At 40.8% G+C, this 23,341-nt stretch overlaps 1 protein-coding gene across 1 annotated transcript; it reads right to left on the bottom strand.

Moving 5' to 3' along the window:
- Positions 1-1,442: 1,442 nt before the first annotated feature.
- Positions 1,443-20,122, bottom strand: cpm (carboxypeptidase M). The gene is made up of 10 exons (XM_056367054.1): positions 20,010-20,122; positions 18,321-18,509; positions 15,401-15,498; positions 9,851-10,023; positions 7,902-8,001; positions 7,602-7,707; positions 6,804-6,974; positions 5,725-5,877; positions 5,068-5,216; positions 1,443-4,930 (listed from the first exon to the last, which is right to left on the bottom strand). Exons 2-10 carry the CDS (start codon positions 18,493-18,495, stop codon positions 4,652-4,654), a joined length of 1,404 nt encoding a protein of 467 aa, XP_056223029.1. The 5' UTR covers positions 18,496-18,509; positions 20,010-20,122; the 3' UTR covers positions 1,443-4,651.
- Positions 20,123-23,341: the final 3,219 nt, after the last annotated feature.

Below are 23,341 nucleotides of genomic sequence, written 5' to 3'. Positions count from 1 at the left end.
CCCAAAACTTAGCAGCTCATGACAGACTTCTAATTTCCAAAGGTCACGCTGGCCAAACCTTAGAGGTTTAGCAGCTAACTCCAGCCTTACACTGTCGAAACTTTAGTACTTTAGCAGTGAAGGCTAGCCATTCATGTCCAAAGGTGCTACATCTAGCCTTGTATTAATCAGAGGTTAGGAGGAGCTAAAGCTATCTTTGTAAGTGTAAAGGACTAGACTTCCTAAAGGTTAGCGGCTAATGTATTAGTTAATGCTAGCCTTATAATGTCCAAACTTTAGAAGTTTAGCAGCTAATGCTAGCCTTATAATGTGGAAACCTTAGTGGTTTAGCTAATGCTAGCTTTACACTGTTGAAACTTCAGGAGCTAATGCTAGCCTTAAAATGTCTTATTAATGTTACTGGCTCCGCATTACTGCATTACTTAGCCTTAGCTTGTAATATTTAGAGGTTCAGAGGAGCGAAGGCTAACACTGTAATTGTTATGTCCAGAGGATCTCAGCTTATGTTACTTCCAACTTAATCTTTACCACTGGAACAAACTTACTGAGGCAGGTTTGTTTGTAGTTAGCATCTTGTTTTGTTACAGATAACATCAATATGTTTTGGTCAAACAAAAACACAGACAAGCATCATTTCATCTCTGTAGTCACTGTAGAGAGACGCCGCTAAACACTTCCCTCTTTTATTCTCTGGCTGATGTCATCAGTGATGTCACTGGTCGTACCATGACTGTGGGGGTGGTCATAGTTTTAAATACTGCGTTAGTAAGAACTTGTGTGACTGACAGAGATTATAGAGATTGTTTACAAGATAATTCCGGTCTTGTTTGTTCTGTTGATGTTTATTGAAAACTTGTGCAAAAACTTATAAATCATTAAAATAAACATTAAATAATAAACATTAAAAATGAACATAAGCAGTTAGAAAAGAAATCATTTTGATATTGTCTCATAATGTTCTTAGAACTATAACTGATTCAATATGTAATAACTCATTGATTTACAGTCACATATTTAGACAAAAATGAATATAAATTAAACTTCATGATTATATTTGAAATCATAATTTTGAGACATTAAGTCAGAATTTGAGAAAGTGAGTCAAAATTTTGAATGACCATAAATATTTTATAATTTACTTGACTGACAATCATCATCATCATGATATCATTTACTTTACTTTCAGTCAAGTACAGATCGAATATAAAGCGAGACCATCAACACGATTAACACATTACAGCTTCTCAGTTTTATTATTTTTGCTTTTAATATAAGATTTCCTTCAAGAACCAGGCAGTTTACATCAGGTCAAGTTCAGAGTAGGATTCAGGATCTACTGTGGTGTTTTACAGCGTAATGAAACATTAAAACTACACTGAGGTCTGACGTCGTAGGAGTGACTGAAGCCTGCAGTCACTGCAGTTTCAACATGGCACAGAGGATTTTTTTTTATGGAACAGCATTTAATATCAAACAGTACAAAAGTATAAAAACCTGATACTTGGCAAAAATAAAGTTTAAATGAGAGGAAAATGTGCAGAAGGCGTCTGAGTTTCAGTCCTGGAGACGACTGCGTTGAGTCTGAGCTGCAGACTGATGCTGAGCAGGACGATGTGAGGAAGTTCGCTGTGTTAAAACAATCACACCTGTTGTTTGGTTATTGGAGCTGCTGTGAACTTGAAACACATTAGTCTTTATGCTGTTTATAAAAATATACTGCGCTGTGGCTGAAGAGACAGATGGAGCTCACAGGTTTGATTCCCAGTCTTTTTCATTTAAACCAGTGATTCCAGCCCATTTTGGCTTGAGACCCTTTAAATCAACACATACTTGTTTTGGAAAGTTTATCTATTTATTTATTTTGCATAATTCAGTCGACAGGTTTATTTGTAATTGTGCTTTATAACCAGGTAATGACACGTAACAACACGTTTGTTACTTCAAGGTTGACAATGTTTGTGGATGTGCTGCACAGCTTCCACCACCAGGTGGTGCTTTTGAGTTATTTTTAATCTTACTCAGTTTAAAGTTTAAAGTGTAAATCTATATAATTTATATAAATAATTTATATGAATTTAATATCAATTCATATAACATTTGATTTCACATTATAACACTTATTTTATTATTTCGTTGCTTGTTTATTTACTCATTTGATATATTTCACATATTTTTACATTTATTACTTGTGTTTCTATTTTTATTGTTTTTATTATTTATCTTGAGAAATTTGTTTGAATGTATTTGTTGTTTGTTTTGTTATTTTATCGTTGTGAAGCACATTGTTACCTCTTATTTTTATTTTATACTCTATAAATAAACCTTAGTTATATTATCATTTATTTGTCTGATTTGTTTTGTATGTTTACGTTTGTGCTTGTGTATTTCATGTTTTATATCTCTAAAGTCACTTGAGTATTTTGTTGATTTCTACCAATATAAAGTTGAGTTGGTTTTGAAGCAGATGTAGAAGAAGTAAAACTTCCTCTACTGTTGAGAAGCTACAGAGAAACACAAGCTGAGGCTGCTTTGTTTTTGAGGTAAAGTGCGTAAATGAGGCCTGAAGACGTAAAACTAAAAAAGAAATTAAGTAAAAACCTAAAGAAAATTAAAGAAATGTGATTATTTTATTATTTCCTATCTTATTAACCTTCAGACTGATTTTGTGACCCTATGGAGTCTCAAGCTAAGCTAAGTCACTGGACTAAATTGTCCTGTAGGATATGAATGCGATGAAATAAGCAGAAATGATGAACGATTCTTTAGTGACATAAATCAAACGCACCTCAGTGAGTTCAGACAGAAGTGTAATGTGTGGCGTCACCAGGATCGCTTCCTGTGTCTTTATAATTTCCCCTCCTGGAGGATGGTTACGTCCTTTTCTCTGGTTTAAATACGAGCCTCTCTAAAAACAGCTTCCTGTCCCTGAAGGTGCTCATTTTAAAGTGCTCCTCCTCGCTGTAATATAAAATTACAGCCCAGCTCCACCAAACCTAATGAACCTTATCGCTCCTTCACATGCTGTTACATCTCAGCAGGGAAGACTTCTTGTTATCTCAAGATAAAATCCTCAGGCAGTGGAGCGTTTTCCTCCCATGACCCTTTAAATACAGTGAACTTCCAGCTGCCTTTTGAGGAAGAAAACCAAAATTAAAACCTGTTTGATCCTGTGAGGGTGAAAAAGGAAAAAGACAGTGTAGTTGCACTTTGTGTTTCTATTATTGTTGCATCTTTCTCTCTCTTCCTCTGTCTTTTCCCTTAAAATGCACATTTTCGTTGTGAGATTTTTCAAGATTTTTCTCTTTTTCAGAAATGTAAAATTAATAAATATTTTCCCACATTTGTTCAGTACGTATTTTCACTTCTCAGGAGGTTTTCAAAATCATTTCTCCATGAGGAATAAGGCTCAGAGAGAATCACTATAAGGCCCTTTAGTCACAGCAGCGTTTAAAACTGCGAAGTTCTGCAGCAAAATAAACATATTTCACTGCAATGACTGCAACACGTGAATCAGATTCTGGGGTGAATGAATCTGTGCAAACGTTCAGTGTCAAGTGCAACTTTGTTGAACCTTGGACACGAGAATTCCCGCCGTGGAGGAAACAAAGAGTCTGATAGTCGAAAACAGAGGAAGCTATTACAGTATATCCTAAAGGCATCGACTTTTATATCCCGTCCCCGTATAAACGGATAGTTTGAATGTATAAACTGTCAACTTATTGTCTGGTTAGTGACTAAGTTAACTAGCTTCTGTAGTTTGTTTACACCAGATATTCTGACCTATAACAGGAGGGAAAGCACAGGTGTTATTAGAAACGTTAACTATCGCTCTGTTTCTGTCCCTGAAGGAGCCTGAAACTGAAGCATTATTTTTGGCTGGAACGCATCAGCAGCCCTGTGATCATGAATGTCTCTGACTGACTGAGTGATTATATTTCCACCACTGGTCAGTCGCAGTCTATCGAGCCGCTCTGGTTTTCCCTGCTGCTCGGGAACTGCAGTGAAGAGGAGGAGCACTTCAAATACACTGAGCCTCGCCTCCATTACAGCAAATAACCTACTTTGATTCCATGTGTCGTTATTACTAAAGGGGGGAGAGAGAGTAGTCATCGGTAACGAGGCTTCGTACTAACGACTACGACCAAATCTACATATCAAACAGTAAATAAAGCCGTAGTAAAGCTGAAGTAAATAAAAGCTGTTGTCTTTCATTTATGTGTTTGGTGATTTTGTCAGACGACGTCACAGTTATAAAATCAGGATTTGACCAGAGGTGGTCAGGACTGGGTCTGGACCTGGTCTTGTTTATTTACACCTGTACTTTTCCTGCTGCAACGACCCAAAATGGCCCCCAGTGAAAAAGGCCTGTTCGCTCTGTTTTGCGAGGATGTGATGATGCTTTGACCAGGGCTTTACGCGCCAACCCTTTGTTCTCAAAGGAGACTTTTTGGCGGTAAACCCAAAATCCTGGCGTCAAAACGTCTCTGTAGAAACCTCTGGAGGACGACGTGTTCTTGTTCTGTTTTGTTTTCTTGCAGGTCGAGGGTTCAGCGTTGCTCATAAACTCTCCAGCACACCTGTCAGGTGTTGCTGCTGGAACTGAACCTGCGACCTTCTGCTGACCAGAGGTCACGCCGTGCGCCAGGCCACTTCAGTCCGTCACGGATCGGAGCGCCGCCACAAACCAGAGCGCCACGACTACGCCTGTCCACGTGGGCCTGGTGATGGCTCCGCCTCCCTCAGCGTGTAACGTGTAGTTACAGGTAGGGGTGGGGTTAGTTTGGGAGGGGTTAGTTTGGGTGAGGTTAGTTTGAGTGGGGTTAGTCGGGGTGCGTTGTAACAGGAAGTCGTGTTTCATGGCGGAGTAGAGGCTAGGACCATACGGGACGCTCAGTGTCTCCGTCAAAACCTCATGACCCGGGTACGTCACCTGTCAATCAAAGACATCACAGTGTGACTGTAATGACACAGTTCTACCACTAGAGGCCACTCTGTGTGTGTTTGTGTGAGTGTGTGTGTGTGTGTGTGTGTGTGTGTGTGTGTGTGTGTGTGTGTGTGTGCGCTTACTGTGAAGCTGTAGTTGCCCGGCAGCAGCAGTCTGTAGTATTCTCCATGTCGGTCGGTTCTGAACGGACACATGTTCCTGCGACCTTTGACCTCCACCACTGCATTCTGCACCGGCACGCCAGAACTGTCAAACACACGACCTTTGACCCCTGAGCGCACACACACACACACAAACAGATTGAATGAGTTGATTATTAAGTATCGATCCTGGTAAACACATAAACAGATCAACAAACCCCTATGGCAGCAGGTAGTGTATACTGGACCTCGGTTGTCATGGATACAGCAGCGTACCTACTTTTGTCGCCATGGTTACTACATAATGTTCATGGCTTGGTTAGGTTTAGGAAAAGATGGTGATTTGGGTTAAAATAAGCAACTTCCTCAACATTAGACGATCTTTGTTGTCATGGATACAACACAAACAGCTGGTTTCACATGGGAATCGAACACACCGCTCTCCTGTGTCACGTCAACTTCCTCCTGACGTGGACTGTCTCTCTTTATACCACGTCCCTTTGCCCCTGTCATCATCACTACGACCACTAGATGTCGCCTAGCAACAAAATCTCACTGTGGGTCATAACAACCTGCAAGACAGGTGGACAGACAGACAGGTGGACAGACAGACAGGTGGACAGACGGACAGCTACTGACCCAGGTGGACCTGGTGGATGAATGCCAGCAGCGCCCCCCTGTTCTGGGTCCACAGAGCAGGAAGTTCTCTGACTGGAGGAAACTTGCAGCAGGAAACCTCCAGAGTCAACTCCAAACACTGAGCCCACACATAGTTATAGTCCTGCATCCCACCTACACACACACACACACACACACACACACACACACACACACACACACACACACACACACACACACACACACACACACACATTAAACACACCATCTGGAACAATACATTTGTCTGAAAATGAAATACATCAGAGAAAGATAACAGGTATCTAGAGGAGCGTTCACCTTTCATTATTAATTAATTAACTACTATTAACTTCTATTGATTATTATCAGTCAATTAAAAAAAGTATAATTCTAGATGCTCAAATGGATCGTTAAATATAAAAAGCCTTTAATAAATATGGACGACCAAACCACCAGGTAGTAAATCCACACACCTGTGTTGAAGTGTGTAGAGTGTATAGTGTAATTATATATATATATATATATATATATATATATATATATATATATAGATATATATATATATAGATAGAGAGAGAGAGAGAGAGAATTACTACATGAAAATAAGTAACCTAACTCTGATTAATTATAGATTATAGGCTTTTACTCTGTAAGGTTAAACTACTGTCTCTGTTTTCACAATAAAAGCGCAGAGTTAATCTGACATGAATTCACACAGACAGAATGAAGCGTATGAGTCCTTCATGCAGAGCCTCAGGTGACGGGGTGTCAGGTGATCGTGTTGATCGGGTTTCTGCAGCAGGAAACCAGAGGAGGCTCCCAGCAATGATTGATCGACCTTGATCCAAACACAGCAGCGTGAAGCTCTACAGGAAGTAAAGGTTAGGAGGAGTGTGAGGTGTGTTCGCTGTTCACGCAGGAGGTGGGAGCGTTTGTCGATAGCTTTACAACCTGTCCTAGTGTTCCCTCTGTGTTCGGCTCTCAGAGCTGCATGTCTATCAGCACTAGGCTGTGTTCAGGTGAGGTGAAGGTGATTGGCTGTGTTCAGGTGAGGTAAGAAGCAGGGGCAGCGTGCTGACCTGCCAGAGGATACCACTGGTATCCGTTGGTGATGCCGTCGAGGAACGACGCGCTGTCGTCGCAGCGCTCGTCCCGGTGCATGGAGCCGTGGCTGTGGGAGTACACCTTGGCCAGGTGAATGAACACGTCGTTGTCGGGGGTGACGCTGGCTCCGCCCACCAGCTCGCTGCCTGGGAAAACAGAAATTATTTATATTTTTGTGTATTTTGTACTTTGTGTTTTTAATTTTCTAATCTTACACACAGCAGACGTTTAAATGTAACTTTATTTGTTCAACACATTTTATACATGAGGTGATTGAAGAATAAATTAAAGAATAAAATTTAGATTTCGAAATAAAAAAAGCCAAAATTGAATTGGAATGGAATCAGTTTAAGTCGAGTTTTCCCCTTGAGTTTATTGTCTTTCTTTAAGTTTGTACCTTAATTTATTCATTGTTTTTATATGTTCTATTCTTTAAGTTTTGTAAGAGACTTACAAAAGAGACCAGATTAAATAAAGGTTAAATTAAATATAAAAAAATAAACCTCCCTGTTAATGACTGACAGCGTCCTGCCAGCAGGGGGCGCTGTCACACCAACACCTGCCTCACTGACACTTTACTGTGAAATAACTTATATTATGAAATATGATAAAAATGCAGGTAAAGTAAGAAATTTAAACAAAAATTGACTCTTTTCTTAGACTACTTGCACATTTCTCGCATATTCTTGTTTTTCATACTGTAACTATTTCACATTCCTCCATTCATATTGCACACTGAACACATTTGTATTATGTTTATATTTTTTGTTTACCTGAGTTGCTGTTGTCGTACGGATAACTGGCCACCAGCGCTCCTCCATGAAGATTCGCTGAGAGGACGAAACTCTCAGTCCTCAACCAGCCAATCACAGCCCTGACCTGTAACACGCGTCACACCCGGGACGTCAGGAGGAGTTCATTGTTGGTTTTCGTTGACAGTAAGAAGAATCAGCTGTTTGATGTTTCAACATTATTCAGTTTTCTTTGGTGGTATAATGAAAAAGTCTTTTACTTTGACACTCTCATTACATTTAGCTGATGACGCTTCAGCGCTTTTACTTTGAAGGACATACCTCTGCCTCCCTCTTCTCCTCGTCAACCTGCTGTTGCCTTCGCAGACCAGCGAACGCATCGGGAAAGTTCCTGTTCAGGTCGACGCCGTTATAATTGAACCTGAAATGAAAGAAGAGGCAGAAATATTCAGTTAAACTCCGGGAGCCCGTTCGACAACACAACAGGAAGTGTTTAGCGTCAGACGTGAGCAGACTCGCTTCCTGTTCCTCAAACACAAATGAGAAACAACTATGAAACTTTGCTGCTTTTAAATCAGTGTAGATTAAACATCTGGAAACATTTGGACATCTAGTAGACTAAGTGCAGAAACCCTGAGAGGCAAGTGCTTAAATAAATGAATGAATAAATAAATAAATAATTTATCCCACCACCATTGTTCTTCTCTTGCCTCTCTGTTTTCAGATTAAAATAATTTAAAAAACACTTAGAAGAAAACAACTCACTTGCGTTTCAGGATTTCCAGAGCTAAGTGAGTTGCTGACAAAATAACTGGGAGTACTTGTGTATTTAGAGACGCAGCAGCTGCTGCTGAGGCTCCCTTGAGCAAGGCACTCGTGTTGAAAACTGTTTCCCACGATCCTCTGGCTGTGTCCAGGAAGTGAATGCATCTCTATTTATACAGCAGCTCCTGAGATGAAGAGCCACAGAAGACTCTGCCGACACATCCTGGCTGGAGAGATGCATCTCTGCAGAGGCGCAGCAGGCAACTGCTCGGGGCCCCAGGCTGTTAGGGGAGGGGGCCCCCGAGGGCTGACAAACTGAACTCCACAGCAGTGTCTCAAAGCCGCTCCCTCCCTCTTAAACAAAGTATGTGCTAAAGTATATTACAGTAAGTATAATACATATATACTATAATATTATAAGTAAGTAACATTGCGCAATTTTTAAAAATGCTATATAATGCCAATGTGCAATATATTTTCAATACTTGGTTTTAATGTGAACACATCACTTATTTCTCTCTTTGCACATTATGTTAATGTCTTTGTAAATATCTCTACAAATGCAAGTACTTATCTACATACCTTCTTATTTATGGTTGAGTTGTTATTTTTCTACTTTATTCTATTGTTATACTTTATCTTCTGCCTCGTTTCCTACGCTGCCGTAACAAGTGAATTTCCCCAGTGTGGGATCAATAAAGGTTTATCTTATCTTATCTTATCTCATTGTTCTTTGTAATTGTGTGCGTCTGGCTTCCTGCTTATCGCAGTGTTTTGGGCGTTGAAGCGTCGCATAGTTTAGTCTATACTCGACAAACATGTCGGCCTAAAGCCTTTAAGTCCTGTTTTGAGATTTGGTATGGCGCACACACACACACACACACACACACACACACACAGACGTTGACATGTATTGTAGCACAACTGAAGCAGATCTGTTTGTTTCTTCATCATCTTAAAGGCCCAGTGAGATAATATAGAAACACATTTCCCACATGTCAGAATCTGTCTCTGAGTCGTAATCACAGTAATGTTTCAGAGTCACGGCTCAGGCGTGTGTTTGGACACGAGTCGTCAATAACATTCTTAACGTTTCCAAAAAAACACGATGGTCGAGATCTAACTTCTCCTTCATGTTTCACCCCCCGAATTAATGATGCGAGACCGTGGCGTTGTGTTAAAGGAGGAAATAAAGACCTAAAATGGAGAACATGTCACTGAGAGTCAGAGGAGTCAGAATAGATCAGCGTTCAAGGTTTTCTCCTTTTCTTAGTCTTATACTTAAGGATTCACTTAAAGTCAGATAACTGTTGCACAAAAGAGCTTAGCAACCAAAGTAAGGAAGAAAACTAAAGGGACTTTTGACTCTTAACTGCAACATGGACGAATTTATGGGGATGAATGAAGAAAATTAACTCAACCCACTGAACAAAAACAGTAAATGTACCAAAATATGTGTGTGTGTGTGTGTGTGTGTGTGTGTGTGTGTGTGTGTGTGTCTGTACCTGCCCTGGCTGTACTGGCAGTGTGTGCCGGCGTCATCGAAGCCATCAGGGTTCATCGTCGGCAGGATGTGGATGCGGGTGCTGTTCAGTAACTGCGACGCCCAGGTTTCGTTGTCACGGTAACGGTGCACCAGTTCGTCAATTAGCTGGAGCAGGAGCACTCGGCCGAGAACCTGCACAGACACACACCCGTGTTCCCGTCACTTTGGAGACTTTTCCTAACTTTAACCTAAAACCTCAAACTAAGTCTTCACCCTAAAATGTAATGATTTATTTTACAGTAACTTGCTTTTAAACAGATTCATGTCCCATAACATGAATAATAATAATAAGTGCAGACACACACACCAATTCATTGTATTTTAAAAGTGAGAAAAGTATAAATTTAAAAGGAGGAATATTAAATATTGATCTTTGGCTTATTTTGATTAAAAAGTGAATGAAGTCTGGTGTTTCACACAAACCATCACTAAACTTCCTCTTGTCACTGCGGCTCCGTTTCACACTTTCATTCATTCATTTCAACTCAACATCAATTTCTTTTTTTTTTGACATGACGTGACATTTCCGCTGGATGAGCCTGCATGTTCTGTCCGGATGGAAAGAGCGAGGGGAGGAGGCGACGTCGTGAGTCAGCGAGGAACTGAAACGCAACCCGGAGACGAGTCAGAGGCCGGGGCTGGTTTCTTTCTCTGACACCGGCGGCTGATTGGACGGGACGGACAGAATTAGAAAAAAAAAAAAAACTTTGTGAATGAATGAATGAGCGCCTCAGGAGGGAGAAAGAGAGAAGGGTGGGAAAAGGTGTGTGTGTGTGTGTGTGTGTGTGTGTGTGTGTGTACAAAGACACCACACACACTCTCACACACACGTTGGGACAAGCTCTGCCTCCGGCCATCATTTTCTTCTCCTCGATCACTCGTCTGAACTGTCTCTCCCTCTTTTCTTCCTCTGCTGCCGTCACACAGAAACAGTTTGTGCTCGCAGGATGAAACTGTTCATTTTTATTATTGTATATAAATCCAATGAAAACGCCACTAACAATTAATGTGTCTCACTAACAACTATCGTTAGCCAGATTAACGCTCCACTGTTTCCAAAAACTGTTAAAACACATCAACGGTTGCACAACAGTTAGATCTGACAAGGTAATCTGATTGGACGAGAGTCACTCCATGATATGGAATAGAACAACACTGGGACTTTTTACCACATGTATCCCTCCGCTTCACAGGTGTTAACCGCTAATTAGCGCTTAGCGGCAGTTATCTTTCTTAGATTGTAACAAACTTTGCAAAGATTCATATTTATTCCCATAAATAACATTTGATCTAAATGATCTGAATGATGTGGTAACGTGTCGTAGGCGAGTGTGCAGGTCAGGAACATGTTCACGTGTTGCTTAGCAACAGTCCAGTAGCAGAACTATATGTGTTGGCGTTGCCAAAGAAATGATAAAATAAACAAACAAATCATGATCAGTTGTTCCTTATTTAAAGAATACGGCGCTCGGAGAACTTCTGTAGAAGAGTTCACTAATGAATGACGACCTCTCGTGTTTTTACCTGTTGTGTGTTGTGAGGTGTGTGTTGTGAGGTGTGTGTTGTGAGGTGTGTGTTGTATCGTGAGGATCTAAACAAACAAACCAAACCAGCTGTTCACTTGTTACAATGCGTTGACTGTTGGTGGATTCTGTTACAACCAAAACATTTTGATATCTTTGGTATCAGATGTGGCATCGTCTCCCTCGGCAACCGACCGATCAGCTGTGGGAGGATACGGTGGTTTTTTCCTCCAAGCTCAAGCAAGTTTAGACAACGAGATGAAAGCAGTGCGCCGTTGTTTACGTTGCTGTGCATTAGCGGACGTCAGCTGATGCTCAGCGTCGCAGTGAGTGAAGGTTGGGCCTCACATGATCAAAGGACCCGAGTTAACATGTCCTCACAAACAATAACAGCCAGACGGTGTGTGTGCAGTCTGGAGCTGAGTGTCCTCGGAAAACACAAGAAACCTGGCTCGCCCTCATTTCCTCCTGACCACACACACACACACACACACACACACACACACACACACACACACACACACACACACACACAATGTGACCCTCACAGTCGATTCAAGAAAACAAGACGGATACTGTGAGCAGATAAGTGCTGAAAGGCGGTGGGCGCTCGCCGTTACGTCACTCAGTTTATCTGTGAACTTGGTTTTTCCAGCTGACTTCATTCGTCAGGTCAGCTTTTACAGTTCCTGCTTATTAGTTACTCAACTCAAAGACAAACCTTCCCAAGCCGAAGAGAACATGTTTGCTTTTTTCCCCGATGGCTTCAAATATGGAAAGTTTGTTTTCAGAATAACCGGGGCCATTTAAAAATGAGGAAATATTAGATGTGAATAAACTGGTTCAAGGTTTATGATTGATGACAGTGATGTGGACAGACATCCCCAACTACAATCACCGCCTCACAGTTGTATCCCTCCGCCAACCACCCAAGAAGAAAATCCCTCAAGGCGGTCTTCAGATATCACATTCGATAGGCCAGAAACATGCTTTGTGAGGTCACAGTGACCTTGAGCTTTCACCGTTGACTATGAAAAACTAATCAGTTCCTTCTGGAGTCCAAACGGACATTGGTACCAAATTTGAAGAAATTCCCTCGAGGTGTTACTGAGATATCGCCAATCATCGATGAGATACCTCAGCCTTGATGAAAGCAGTGAACCGACTGAATGACATTTCCTTCTTCATCTAAAGGTCATGTTTGGTTAATGAGAGAGAGGAGTGAGCGGCGTCTCTGTTTGCACTTGAATTAGTCAGAGATTAAAGCTGCTGAGAGACTTCAGTTAAACAAACCCAGGATCAGAGACATTAGCAGACAACTCCAACTCAAACAGATTATTTCCCATCAAGACAAACTGCATTCCTGCTGCTGTTCTTCCTGAACATCTCTCTCTCTCTCTCTCTCTCTCTCTCTCTCTCTCTCTCTCTCTCTCTCTCTCTCTCTCTCTCTCTGAGGGTTTGATTTTAAATCGTGGACGCCGTTTGCTTCCTTTAGCCAAACAACAAGTTTCCCACCGGATGTTCAAACAATATATGTGTTAAAAAACAAAACAAAACTATGGATACGCCATTTCCTACACAACCAGCATAGCCAGAAGTATGTGGACAGTTGTATGTTGTGAAAGCATCACATGTGATTCTGACACCATTAGCATCAATATGCCGTTTAACAAAGACAGTAGGATTCATCCTCTGGGGACCACAAATGCCTCTAAAAGATCTCATGGCAATTCATCCATTAGTTGTTGAGATATTTCAGTCTCTGACCAGATGTGTATGGACATATAACATGTGATACTGATAACATGGACATTAGCCTCCTGCTAAACTAACTAGGATTCATCCTCTGGGAACCACAAATATCTGCAGATTATAAAATCCTTCACAGGATAAGGGAAACTTCTGAGCAGGTTTCATTCTCTGGGGACCATGAACATCTGTACAAAATGTAATCCATCCATTAGATGCTGTGACGCTCCAGTCTGGATAATTGATTTCAGATAACTATTTAAACCATTTATTCCTTACCTGCTATTTTAATCATTTAACCATAATTTTCCCATCTCTGCCATTTATTCACAACGTATTTACTATTTGAGTTTTTTATCTTTTAAGTTTATTATATTTCAATATCTTATCTAATACTTTTTGCTGGTAAGTTAAAGAAGATTTCACACCCTGTAAACTGCGAAGCGTGCAGTTCTGCGTTCCAGCTGATGTAATGTACGTGTTCATCTTAAAACTGTGTCACAGGAAATAAACTCAGTCACACAGAAAGTTATTTTCTGGGAAACTGCTCACACAAACGCAAACAGCAGACAATGATCTCTACACGACACCTTTTCAACTTTTCTACTGAGGCTACATTCCTGCTGTTACAATGTGTGTGTGTGTGTGTGTGTGTGTGTGTGTGTGTGTGTGTGTGCGTCTGCAGTGAAAAGGCCTTTTTCTGGAAGTTTCCTCTGAACCGACACACTCCACTGACTCTGTTTGCTGACTGTGTGTGTGACTGTGTGTGTGTCCAGGCGTGACTTGTCTATTTAAGGACATTTCCATTGACTTTCACACACATGCAGTGTGATCAAGCATTGACCGTAACCGGGGCAACCAGATGCTGGTCAGAGGTCCTTAAGCGTTTCCTTTACACTGTTTCTTATGGAGATTTATCAACATTTATTTTGCAGAAAAGGAGCCAGTTTATAAATTCATTGATCTGATTTGATTAAACTCTATATTTTTAATGTTTGTGTTTAATCAAACAGACATTAAACTCTTCTGGCTGCTCATCAGGTCACAGATTTTCCCACAGTGAGAAGCTGAGTCCTGCAGGATCTGCTGACTGCAGCAGAGCAGAGAGAATAATCTGAAGAGTGTCAGACACGAGGTTACAGCATCAACAAAGCTGAACTTCTCATCATCGCTCTTCTGCAGAGCTGCAGGGAGCGACGAGGTCAGAGCTTCGACACCAAACACATATTAACCCGTAAATGTGTGAATGGTTTTTACATTGTGTAACGCAGATAAAGCCAGACGTTAAAATCACATCTTGTTTCAGAACGTGTCACTTTATGAAATTTGAAATTTGTCGGATCAGTGTTTTTTTTTTTTTTTTAGGTTGGTTCTTTAGGTAACGCAAAAACTCCAAAGCTCCTCTCTAGATTCAGTGTTTGGTTTGTCCACTCTGGGCTACTGTAGAAACATGGCGGCGCTCCCTGTGTAGATACGAAGGGCTCGTCCTGAGCTAACGAAAACACAACAAGTCTTAGTTACAGGTGATTAAACACTAATGAAAACTTCCCTCTAAATCCCACACACTGGTGCTTTTATATTTGTAGCCGTCGGCGCAGTAACCACTAACCAATAACCATTAACCAATAACCAGCAACCAGTAACCAGCAACCAGTAACCACAGCCACTTGTTCGTGGTTATTCCAACGTGGATGTGAGCATCACTCTAATGTGAGTTCAGGAGACGGATAAAGGGTTAAAGACCATGTGACTGAAACAGGACTGAGGGTCAGCAGCTCTGTGAGGCGGCATTAAGGCTCAGTGCTGCTTCGAACATGCTAATGTTTAGCGCGTTCTTTACCTTAGTTTAGCATGTTAGCATGGTAGAATCTGAGCTAAAACAAAAGTACAGGTGCAGCACACCTGAGTATGAGGTTTGATTTTCCTGTTGCTGCTGCCGTTGTTTCTATTCAACTCATGAATCCATAGGTTTGTTTTATATTGTTGTCTCACGTTTTAATGTTGACTCACCGTACTGTCTGTTTCCATCTGACACACACACACACCACACACACACACACACACACACACACACACACACAGTCTGTTGTCTGACTACAAAAGTATGTATGGAGTGTGTCTGACTTTGAATGGCTTATGTTGATCTCTTTAGTCTCCTTTTATTCCTGCTTCCTGTCAACAGGGAGGGGTCCGCTCGTGTGTGTGTGTGTGTGTGTGTGTGTGTGTGTGTGTGTCACCTCGTTTCCATGCATGTTAGCCACATATTTGAACTCTGGGATGCCGACGGTGTGACGGCGTGGACTGCGACCCACAGCCAACACCCACAGCTGCTGACCTGACAGAGACAGAGAGGAAACTCAGTTTTATACATTCAGAAAATTTACATTTTGCTGCAGCTCGTTTGTTTGATTAGGAAAATACTTGGTTCACGGTGAAGCACAAGACTCTGCATGAGCCTTTGAGCTGGTTTGAGACCAGCACCTCCACTGATGCTGAACACTCAGAGGTAACAGACCTGAAAGCTGCACCCAGCAGTAGTTTATCTATGAATCATGGGTAAAATGATTGTGTAATGTGAAAGGTGTTGCATGTAGAGACAAACCCACATTTAGAGTGATTAGCTCTGCAGGTCTACCTGCCACCAAACGCCACATACATGAAGCTGTAGCTACCAGCTGTGCTAATGCTAACAGGTTATCATGTTTACAACACGCCTTCCTCCCTAAACGACCATATAGGTTATTTGTTCCTGTCTGATACGAACCATAAGAGCGTTTCCTGATTCAGAGACGTGAGGAGAAACGTCTCAGATAAAGAATCGCGATGCTACGCTAAAGGTTTGGTTAGCTTCAGGGAAAGTTTCAATAGAAACGTTTTTCATTTAAAGAAAAAGTTTCTCACTTGATTTTACGTGTTCTGTATATTTCACTTTTGACTCTTAATTATTTATTTATTTTTCATGTTATGTTCTTATTTCATTATTATTCCATCTCATTCTATATTAATGTTTTATCATGTTTTTATGTTCATTTTATGGCTCTTCATGTGAAGCAATGTCTCTGTAGTAAAGAACTTTGTGCTGCATTTCTTGTATGAAAATTGAAAGTTCATTATTATTATTATTATTATTATTATTATTAATAAACATCGATATAAATAATAGAGAATTCGAACTGATTTATTAGAACTGATTAATGGAAGCTTTTCTAACATCTTTGTTTGGATTAGAGATCGTCTTTTCTATCATGAATATTTCCTTGTCCAGATGTTGAAGTCGAGTCTTTGAGTCGGCCTGAGCACCGTTACTCCGACTGAACTGAAGCTGATGTTCACCACGAGGAGACGCTGAGTGACTCAGCAATGTGTCGTTCATGACTGGATCTCCGCGGGACACAGAAACACAGAAAAAGGCGGAGTCGTTAAAAAGTTTTGAAAAGGCGATGATGACGATCATTAAGTAACATCATCCTCACAACCCTGAACGCCGTGTAGATCCCCACCGCCGCCAACGACGTCACCAAACAGACAAATTAAGTTTGTTCTGTTTTCACTGAGAAGCAGAGAAGGAAAAGTTTCCATGTCCACAAACACACGTAACTGTCAGTGCTGCAGAGGAGGGAATGACGCTGTGCAAGACTGAGCAAGTCTGCAACACAACACACACACACACACACACACACACACACACACACACACACACACACACACTTGCACAGAAATTGGACGCAGGCCAGGTGGTGTCCTAGATTAGCTCAGATTAGCTTTGGGTGTGTATGTGTGTGTGTGTGTGTGTGTGTGTGTGTGTGTGTGTGTGATTACCCAGATTAAGGCGTCCCAGATTAAATTAACCTCAGTTTGCAGTCGAGTCATATGATCACACAGACGCCAACTGACACACACTCGGTCATTGTCATGGTTGCTACAGTGACTGATATCAGTCAATTTGTGTGTGTGTGTGTAAAGTAATCTGCCTCTTTCTCTTTGTGTAAGGTTCAAATGGAGAGGCTTCACATGCAGGATAAAAACTATTGACTATTGATTAGAGCGACATCCTGATCAGGATGAGTCCCCATATTGCCGTTAAGAGGACGCCTCGTCACGCTGCCCTGTGACTGTGGAACAACAATGACCCTCCGAACCGGATTCATACCTTTTACACAGAACGGCGAGGTGGAATAAAGACGTAACATTCCCGCGTTGAACAGGCTGAAAGGAGCTATTGATTTACATAAATGTTGATTTATTATGTGTCTGACACTGATGTAACAGTAGACCAGTAAATCTGACAGACCTTTTTCTTTCACAAGCTGCTTGATCCAAATACTGAAGTTCCTGGTTTGAAAAAGTTAAAGCTCCTCCAGTGTAAAGGTCTGTGTCCATGTGTAGTGTGATTATAGATCAGCTCTAGCTTCTATATTAATACTGTGAAAGTATCAAAGCCTCAGTCCACAGAGAAATGCACACAGCCTGTATTCAGAAACTGAGCCTTAAAACCAGCCGTCAGGACTTCTGGAACTTTGTGATGTCACAACAAAGCAGTCACCAAGCCCCGCCCACCTGGACCCACCATCCAAACCTCGCAGGATTTGGTTTCTCTGAGTGTTTTTACCTGAAATCTACTTTATTTTTATTGGATCACTCAGAAAACAGTGAGCCAATCAGAAGAGAGGCTCAGAGCCTCCTCTCTTCTGATTGGCTGATTACATCAATGAAGCAGTGCATTTGTTCTTTTGGTTGCGTTGTATATTTGAAGTGTTTTCTACAGCTCTCTTGGACACGGTGCAGTACAGACACCAACAGCAAAAAGCACAACAAATGAGTTTAACTCTGGGCTGTTTTAATAACTGATTAATATTTTGGGCTGTTTTAATAACTGATTAATATTTTGGGCTGTTTTAATAACTGATTAATATTTTGGGCTGTTTTAATAACTGATTCATTGTTGACAGACTCTCAAACATGAAGATTTTTCTGTTTTACATTATTGTACATGGATTATTTTTTGGTTCTGGACAGTTTGTCGGTCAAAACAAGACAACTCTGAGAAACTGACATATTTTTCACTATTTTCTGACATTTAATAAATCCAATAATTAATTGATTAATCGAATAAAAATAACAGTCACATTAATCAATACAGAAAATAACTGTTGTTACCTCTGACGGACCGGCCGATGCTGTACAGGTGTGTGATGTCAGGGTTGGAGGCGTTGATCTGGAGGAGGTACTGCTCGATCTCACTGTTGTCGTGGTAACGAAACTCCAGCGTCAAGGCGGGGGTGATGATGAGGAAGGGGAGGAGGAAGAGGAGGAGGAGGAGGAGCGATGACATCACTGCAGTGTGACCTGTACGAGGAGAAAACAAAAAGTCAACAACAACAACAGGTGTGATGCTGAATGTTGTCATGGTTACTGTGGGAAGAAAAACATCTGATGGAAACGTAGATGAACTGATGAAGTGAGATCGAAGCATGAACAGCTGTACAGTAATCAGGAAGGAGGTGACGTGTTAATTAAACCTGTCAGAAGACAATGATGAGTTCAGGTGTCAGTCAGTCTGTTGTGAATCTGGGCAGCGGCTGTTCAGGAATTTAGGCCGATGTGTAAAACTGTAATTACAGTCTTTCTTTCCTTTCAGCCTCAGGGAGCAGAGATTAGTTATGTCAGTTTTATTCCTTGTGATATCTAATTTAATATTTCAGTCGGGTCAAAGTTAGTAAATTAATTCATTTTAATGTTGGGTGAGCTCATTTTCATTGGTTGTATATACTCCTCATTTTATATTAGATTAATACACAAAGTTAATTTCTTTTTTCACAGTTAGCAAACATTACCTTGACGTCAAAACATCTTGTTACATCATCAGCCTTTTTAGCTGTTTTGCTACGTTACGTGACAGAAGACATTTAGGAGCATTAACATTTAGATAAACTAAGCTTCAGATTGTTTCATAGTTGATTGTACTTGGTTTATGTTGAGCGGGAGCTGGTGGAGGTAATGGTCGGTTTAACAAGAGCTTCGGCCATTGTTGCGTTTACAAAACAAAAGGTTAGAGTTCCCGTCTCACAGGCCAGGGCTAGCTGGCTAGCATGCTAACTTCAGAATCAATAAAAACAGAATGAATACGTCTTTGACAACAGCTCTTGGTGAGTGAAGGAATAAAGTTTGATGCTCAATCCACCATGTTTCTTCTAGACCATTAAGTAAACAGATGTTGATGCTAATGTTGGCTATTTAGCGTTAGCTAAAAACTCACATATAGGTCCTTTAAGAGTGTTTTATGAAAACTAGCCAAACAAATGAACTATATACAAACAATCTCTAGAGACAGTGTGTAAATACAGACAGAAACAAATGGGTTTCGTAGCTTAAAGTCTACAAAGAAAGTCCTGTCTGGTCATTATTGAGACAGTTAAGTTTAACTCAGGTGGAGTTCAGTTAATCCAAGTTCAATCGGTTTTACAGTAAAAATTTTAAAAGCAAGTTCAGCGAATGAGGTCAGTTAAACATAAACAATAACACAAATATAATATATATAAATCTATACATAGATATATATATAAATATGTATAAATATATAAAAAAGTCTTTTTTTAGAAACAAACTGAGAGGAAAGTCCTGTCTGATCTCTGCTCACACAACCAACACACCACAGGAATGTTATTGAATAATTTAGAAATCCTGATGCTAAAGCAAATAACAGATCATTAAGTGCTATAATGTTCTTCTTCAGCTGATTACTCAGAGTCACAGACACTATAGGATCAAAAGCGCTGATATCTGATCGATTATCTGTCCCTCAACAGACGCTGAAAGATCAGTACGGATTGATGTCAGAGGTCTTACCTGTCGGTCCGCCGGGTCGTGTGTCGAAGCTGATCCGAACAGAGTGACGAAGACTCCCGCTCCCGCCACGGACAGACAGTTTAAAGAGGAGTCTGTATCTGTCTGTCGCTTCTTTGAATGAATGTTACTTATTCATCAGCGGGTCTCCCTGTCTGTCTGCGGGAGGGGCGGAGCTTAGAGAAGTACGTGTGTGTGTGTGTGTGTGTGTGTGTGTGTGTGTTGGGCGCAAACACACACATTCAACAGGTTTATGAATGAAACAGAGTGATGATTCATTCAGTTCAGACAGAAAAGGCCCTTATTCTGAACAAATGTTTTAGTTCATTTATGTCTCATTAGAAAGTATAATATTGATCCAAAGTGAATGTGATCTGAATTTGTATAATTAGTATAATTAGGTCGAAGGGAGTCTTTAAAAAGGTTGAAGGCTTTAAAGAGGATGCTGTAGGATGCTGTTGTTGGTGTCCTGGAGGATGTTTTAGTCCTTGAAGAAGCTGTGGGGACCTTGAAGCAGTTTAAAGAGTCCTTGAAGAGGTTGTAAAGTCCCTTGAGGACGTTGTTTGAGTCACAGAGGAGGTTGAAAGGTCACCTGAAAAAAGCTGTGGTCCTTGAAGAGAATGTCCGACTTCTTGAGGAGGCGATATGTGATTTAAGAGGTTGTAGGAGTCGTGGAGGATGCTGTAGGTGCTTTGAAGAGGTAGTATTGGTCAGTGGAGATGTAGGAGTTCTTGAAGAAGTTGCAGACTTGAAGTTGAAGTTCAGGTATCCTTGAAGAGGTTGTAGGGATCCTTGAAGAGGTTGTAGGGATCCTTGAAGAGGTTGTGGGGGTCCTTGAAGAGGTTGTAGGTGTCCTTGAAGAGGTTGTAGGTGTCCTTGAAGAGGTTGTAGGGATCCTTGAAGAGGTTGTAGGTATCCTTGAAGAGGTTGTATGGGTCCTTGAAGAGGTTGTAGGGATCCTTGAAGAGGTTGTGGGGACCGTAAAGGAGGTTGTAGGGATCCTTGAAGAGGTTGTGGGGATCCTTGAAGAGGTTGTGGGGACCGTAAAGGAGGTTGTAGGGGTCCTTGAAGAGGTTGTAGGGGTCCTTGAAGAGGTTGTAGGGATCCTTGAAGAGGTCGTAGGGGTCCTGAAGAGGTTATAGGGATCGTAAAGGAGGTTGTAGGGATCCTTGAAGGAAGTTATAGTAATCTTTGAAGACATTGTCGACCCTCTAGGATTTTGTAGCCGTGAAAGGGTTGTAAACCTTAAGGAAGTTAGGGATCTTGAGGGGGTTGTTGGAATAAGTTGTAGGAGTCATTGAAAAGGTAAGGGTCCTTGAGAAAGCAGGTAGTAGTCCTTGTGGAGGCTGGATTTAAATGAATTAACTTTTAAATGTCCTAAAATTTGAGATTAGAGACAAACTGAAAAGGTTTAACATAAAGAGCTTCAATTTAGTCCATAGGATTAAATTCAGTCTTCATCTTAATAAAAACAAATAATTTATTGAACTCTACAGTTAGAATCAAATCATTTGGTGTTTGAGAAACTCTACTTTGGTGCACCCAAGTGGCAGCATAACAAAATACACTGTGGCAGATAAAAATGAACTAAAACAAAACTTCTAACTTGAAAAAGGGATTTGAAAGATACTAAAATTAATATGAAAATTCTTCACTTTGTCTTTAAGCTTTTAATCCTGACAATTTATAACATAGACTTATTGCATTACATTTATGGTACTGATGTCAATACCTTTATTTATTTTTGAATTCATTTTTACTTTTACTATTTTGTGCTTTAAACCATAAATATTAAAGTAAGAAGATGATTTACTTTTGTTATATTGAGTCAGGAAACAGGAATAAAGAGTCTGTGGAGGGAAGAAGTCTCAGGAGCGTCAGTGACACCTGGTTGGTTTCATGGCGTTTTGGCGCCATCTCCTGGTGGTAGCTCTAAACTACAAGACAACAAATTCATCACAACCCAAATGAAAATGAAAAAAAATAATCCCTATGTTAAAGCTACAAACTCAAAACAGAGATAGATACGTACTTCTGCTTAGTCAGTGTGGCTTTAAGAACTTGACTGAAGAACTACTTGCAGATAGATGAGTAAATAAGTTCTAGTTCTTGAGCAGGTTCTGGGATCTTTGATTAAAAAGTTTTGGGTACTCAAAAAGATTATGTGGTCCCTGTAGGGCCCAGTGGTCCTCAGTAAGGTTGTAATGTCCTGGAATAGTTTGCAGGAGTCCTTGAGGAGGTTTTGGAGGTTATATCCTTAAAGAGTCACTGAAGAGGCTGTAGGATACTTAAAGACGCTTTAGGGACCTAAAAGGGGGTTTCAGGGTCATTGACATGGTTGTAGGGGTCCTTGAATAGGCTGTACAAGACCTAGAAGTGGTTTTAGAAGTCTCTGACAAGATTACAGGGTCCTTGAGGAGGTCTTTGAAGAAGTTGCAGGGGATTTGAAGAGGTTATAGGGGTTCTTTAAAAGGATGGAGTCCACGAGGAGGCTGGAGCAGACCTTGAGAGGTTGTAGGAGACTTCTAAAACCCCCTTCCTCGTCTTTGAAGTTGTTAGAAGTCTTTGAAGTTTTTGTAGGCCTCGCGGTGATTGTAGTGGTCCTTTAAGAAGTTGTTTGGTACTTGATAAAATCGTAGGTTCCTTGAAGAGGTTGTAGTGTCCTTGCAGAGTAATACTAAGGGACAATGAGGATGTTGTTGTTGGAAAACTTTGAAATGTGACAGAGGGACTAAAAAAATGGATTGGGGTATTTGTTAGTGTTGCTTAAGGGAGTTTTACAGCTCTGTTGAAAGATTAATATGCCTTTGAAAAAATTGTATGGCAGACAAAGAGGATGAACCGGTTGTTGACAAGGATGACATCTCACCCACACCCACACACACACCCACACCCACACCCAGACACGCAGTGCAACTGCAGGTGGGAAAAAAAATAAATGTCAGTTCATAAATAAATTCTCAGAAAAGCATTTTACTGAGCACTGATATGAAAAGCTTTGTAATGGTAAAGGTTGTAATGCTCATAGTCACAAAGTCACTGTACAGAAATCCTCCCCGCGAGAACAGGGCACTAGTCTCAGCGTCAGTGGAAACATGTTAAGATATATAAAGGAACAGTAAATATCAGGAGCTATTAAAGTTCACTGTGTTTCTTCTCTTTCAGTTGTATCAAAGTCGAAATTAGTATTCTGATGTTTCCGTCACTGTCAGGTGGAGTTTTCAGCATTTTCAGCTTATGCTTGCATTAAAGGAAACCGACAGCGCTGAAGTGTTTTTTATCCTCCGTCTTGTACATTGAGGTAATGATGGGGTGGGGTGGGGGGGGGGGGGGGC

This window comes from Seriola aureovittata, chromosome 22, assembly GCF_021018895.1.
Source record: "Seriola aureovittata isolate HTS-2021-v1 ecotype China chromosome 22, ASM2101889v1, whole genome shotgun sequence".
Classification (NCBI taxonomy): domain Eukaryota; kingdom Metazoa; phylum Chordata; class Actinopteri; order Carangiformes; family Carangidae; genus Seriola; species Seriola aureovittata.
This window is presented reverse-complemented; position numbering and strand designations above follow the sequence as displayed.

Bases quoted from the DNA above. Each gene is read 5' to 3' on its own strand.
- cpm (XM_056367054.1), bottom strand. From the start codon at position 18,495: ATGTCATCGCTCCTCCTCCTCCTCCTCTTCCTCCTCCCCTTCCTCATC. The intron at 8,002-9,850 runs GTACAGACACAC...CTTTCATTTCAG, and splicing joins TGCCAGTACAGCCAGGGCAG to GTTCAATTATAACGGCGTCG. The intron at 4,931-5,067 runs GTAAGCGCACAC...TTTGATTGACAG, and splicing joins CGGGCAACTACAGCTTCACA to GTGACGTACCCGGGTCATGA.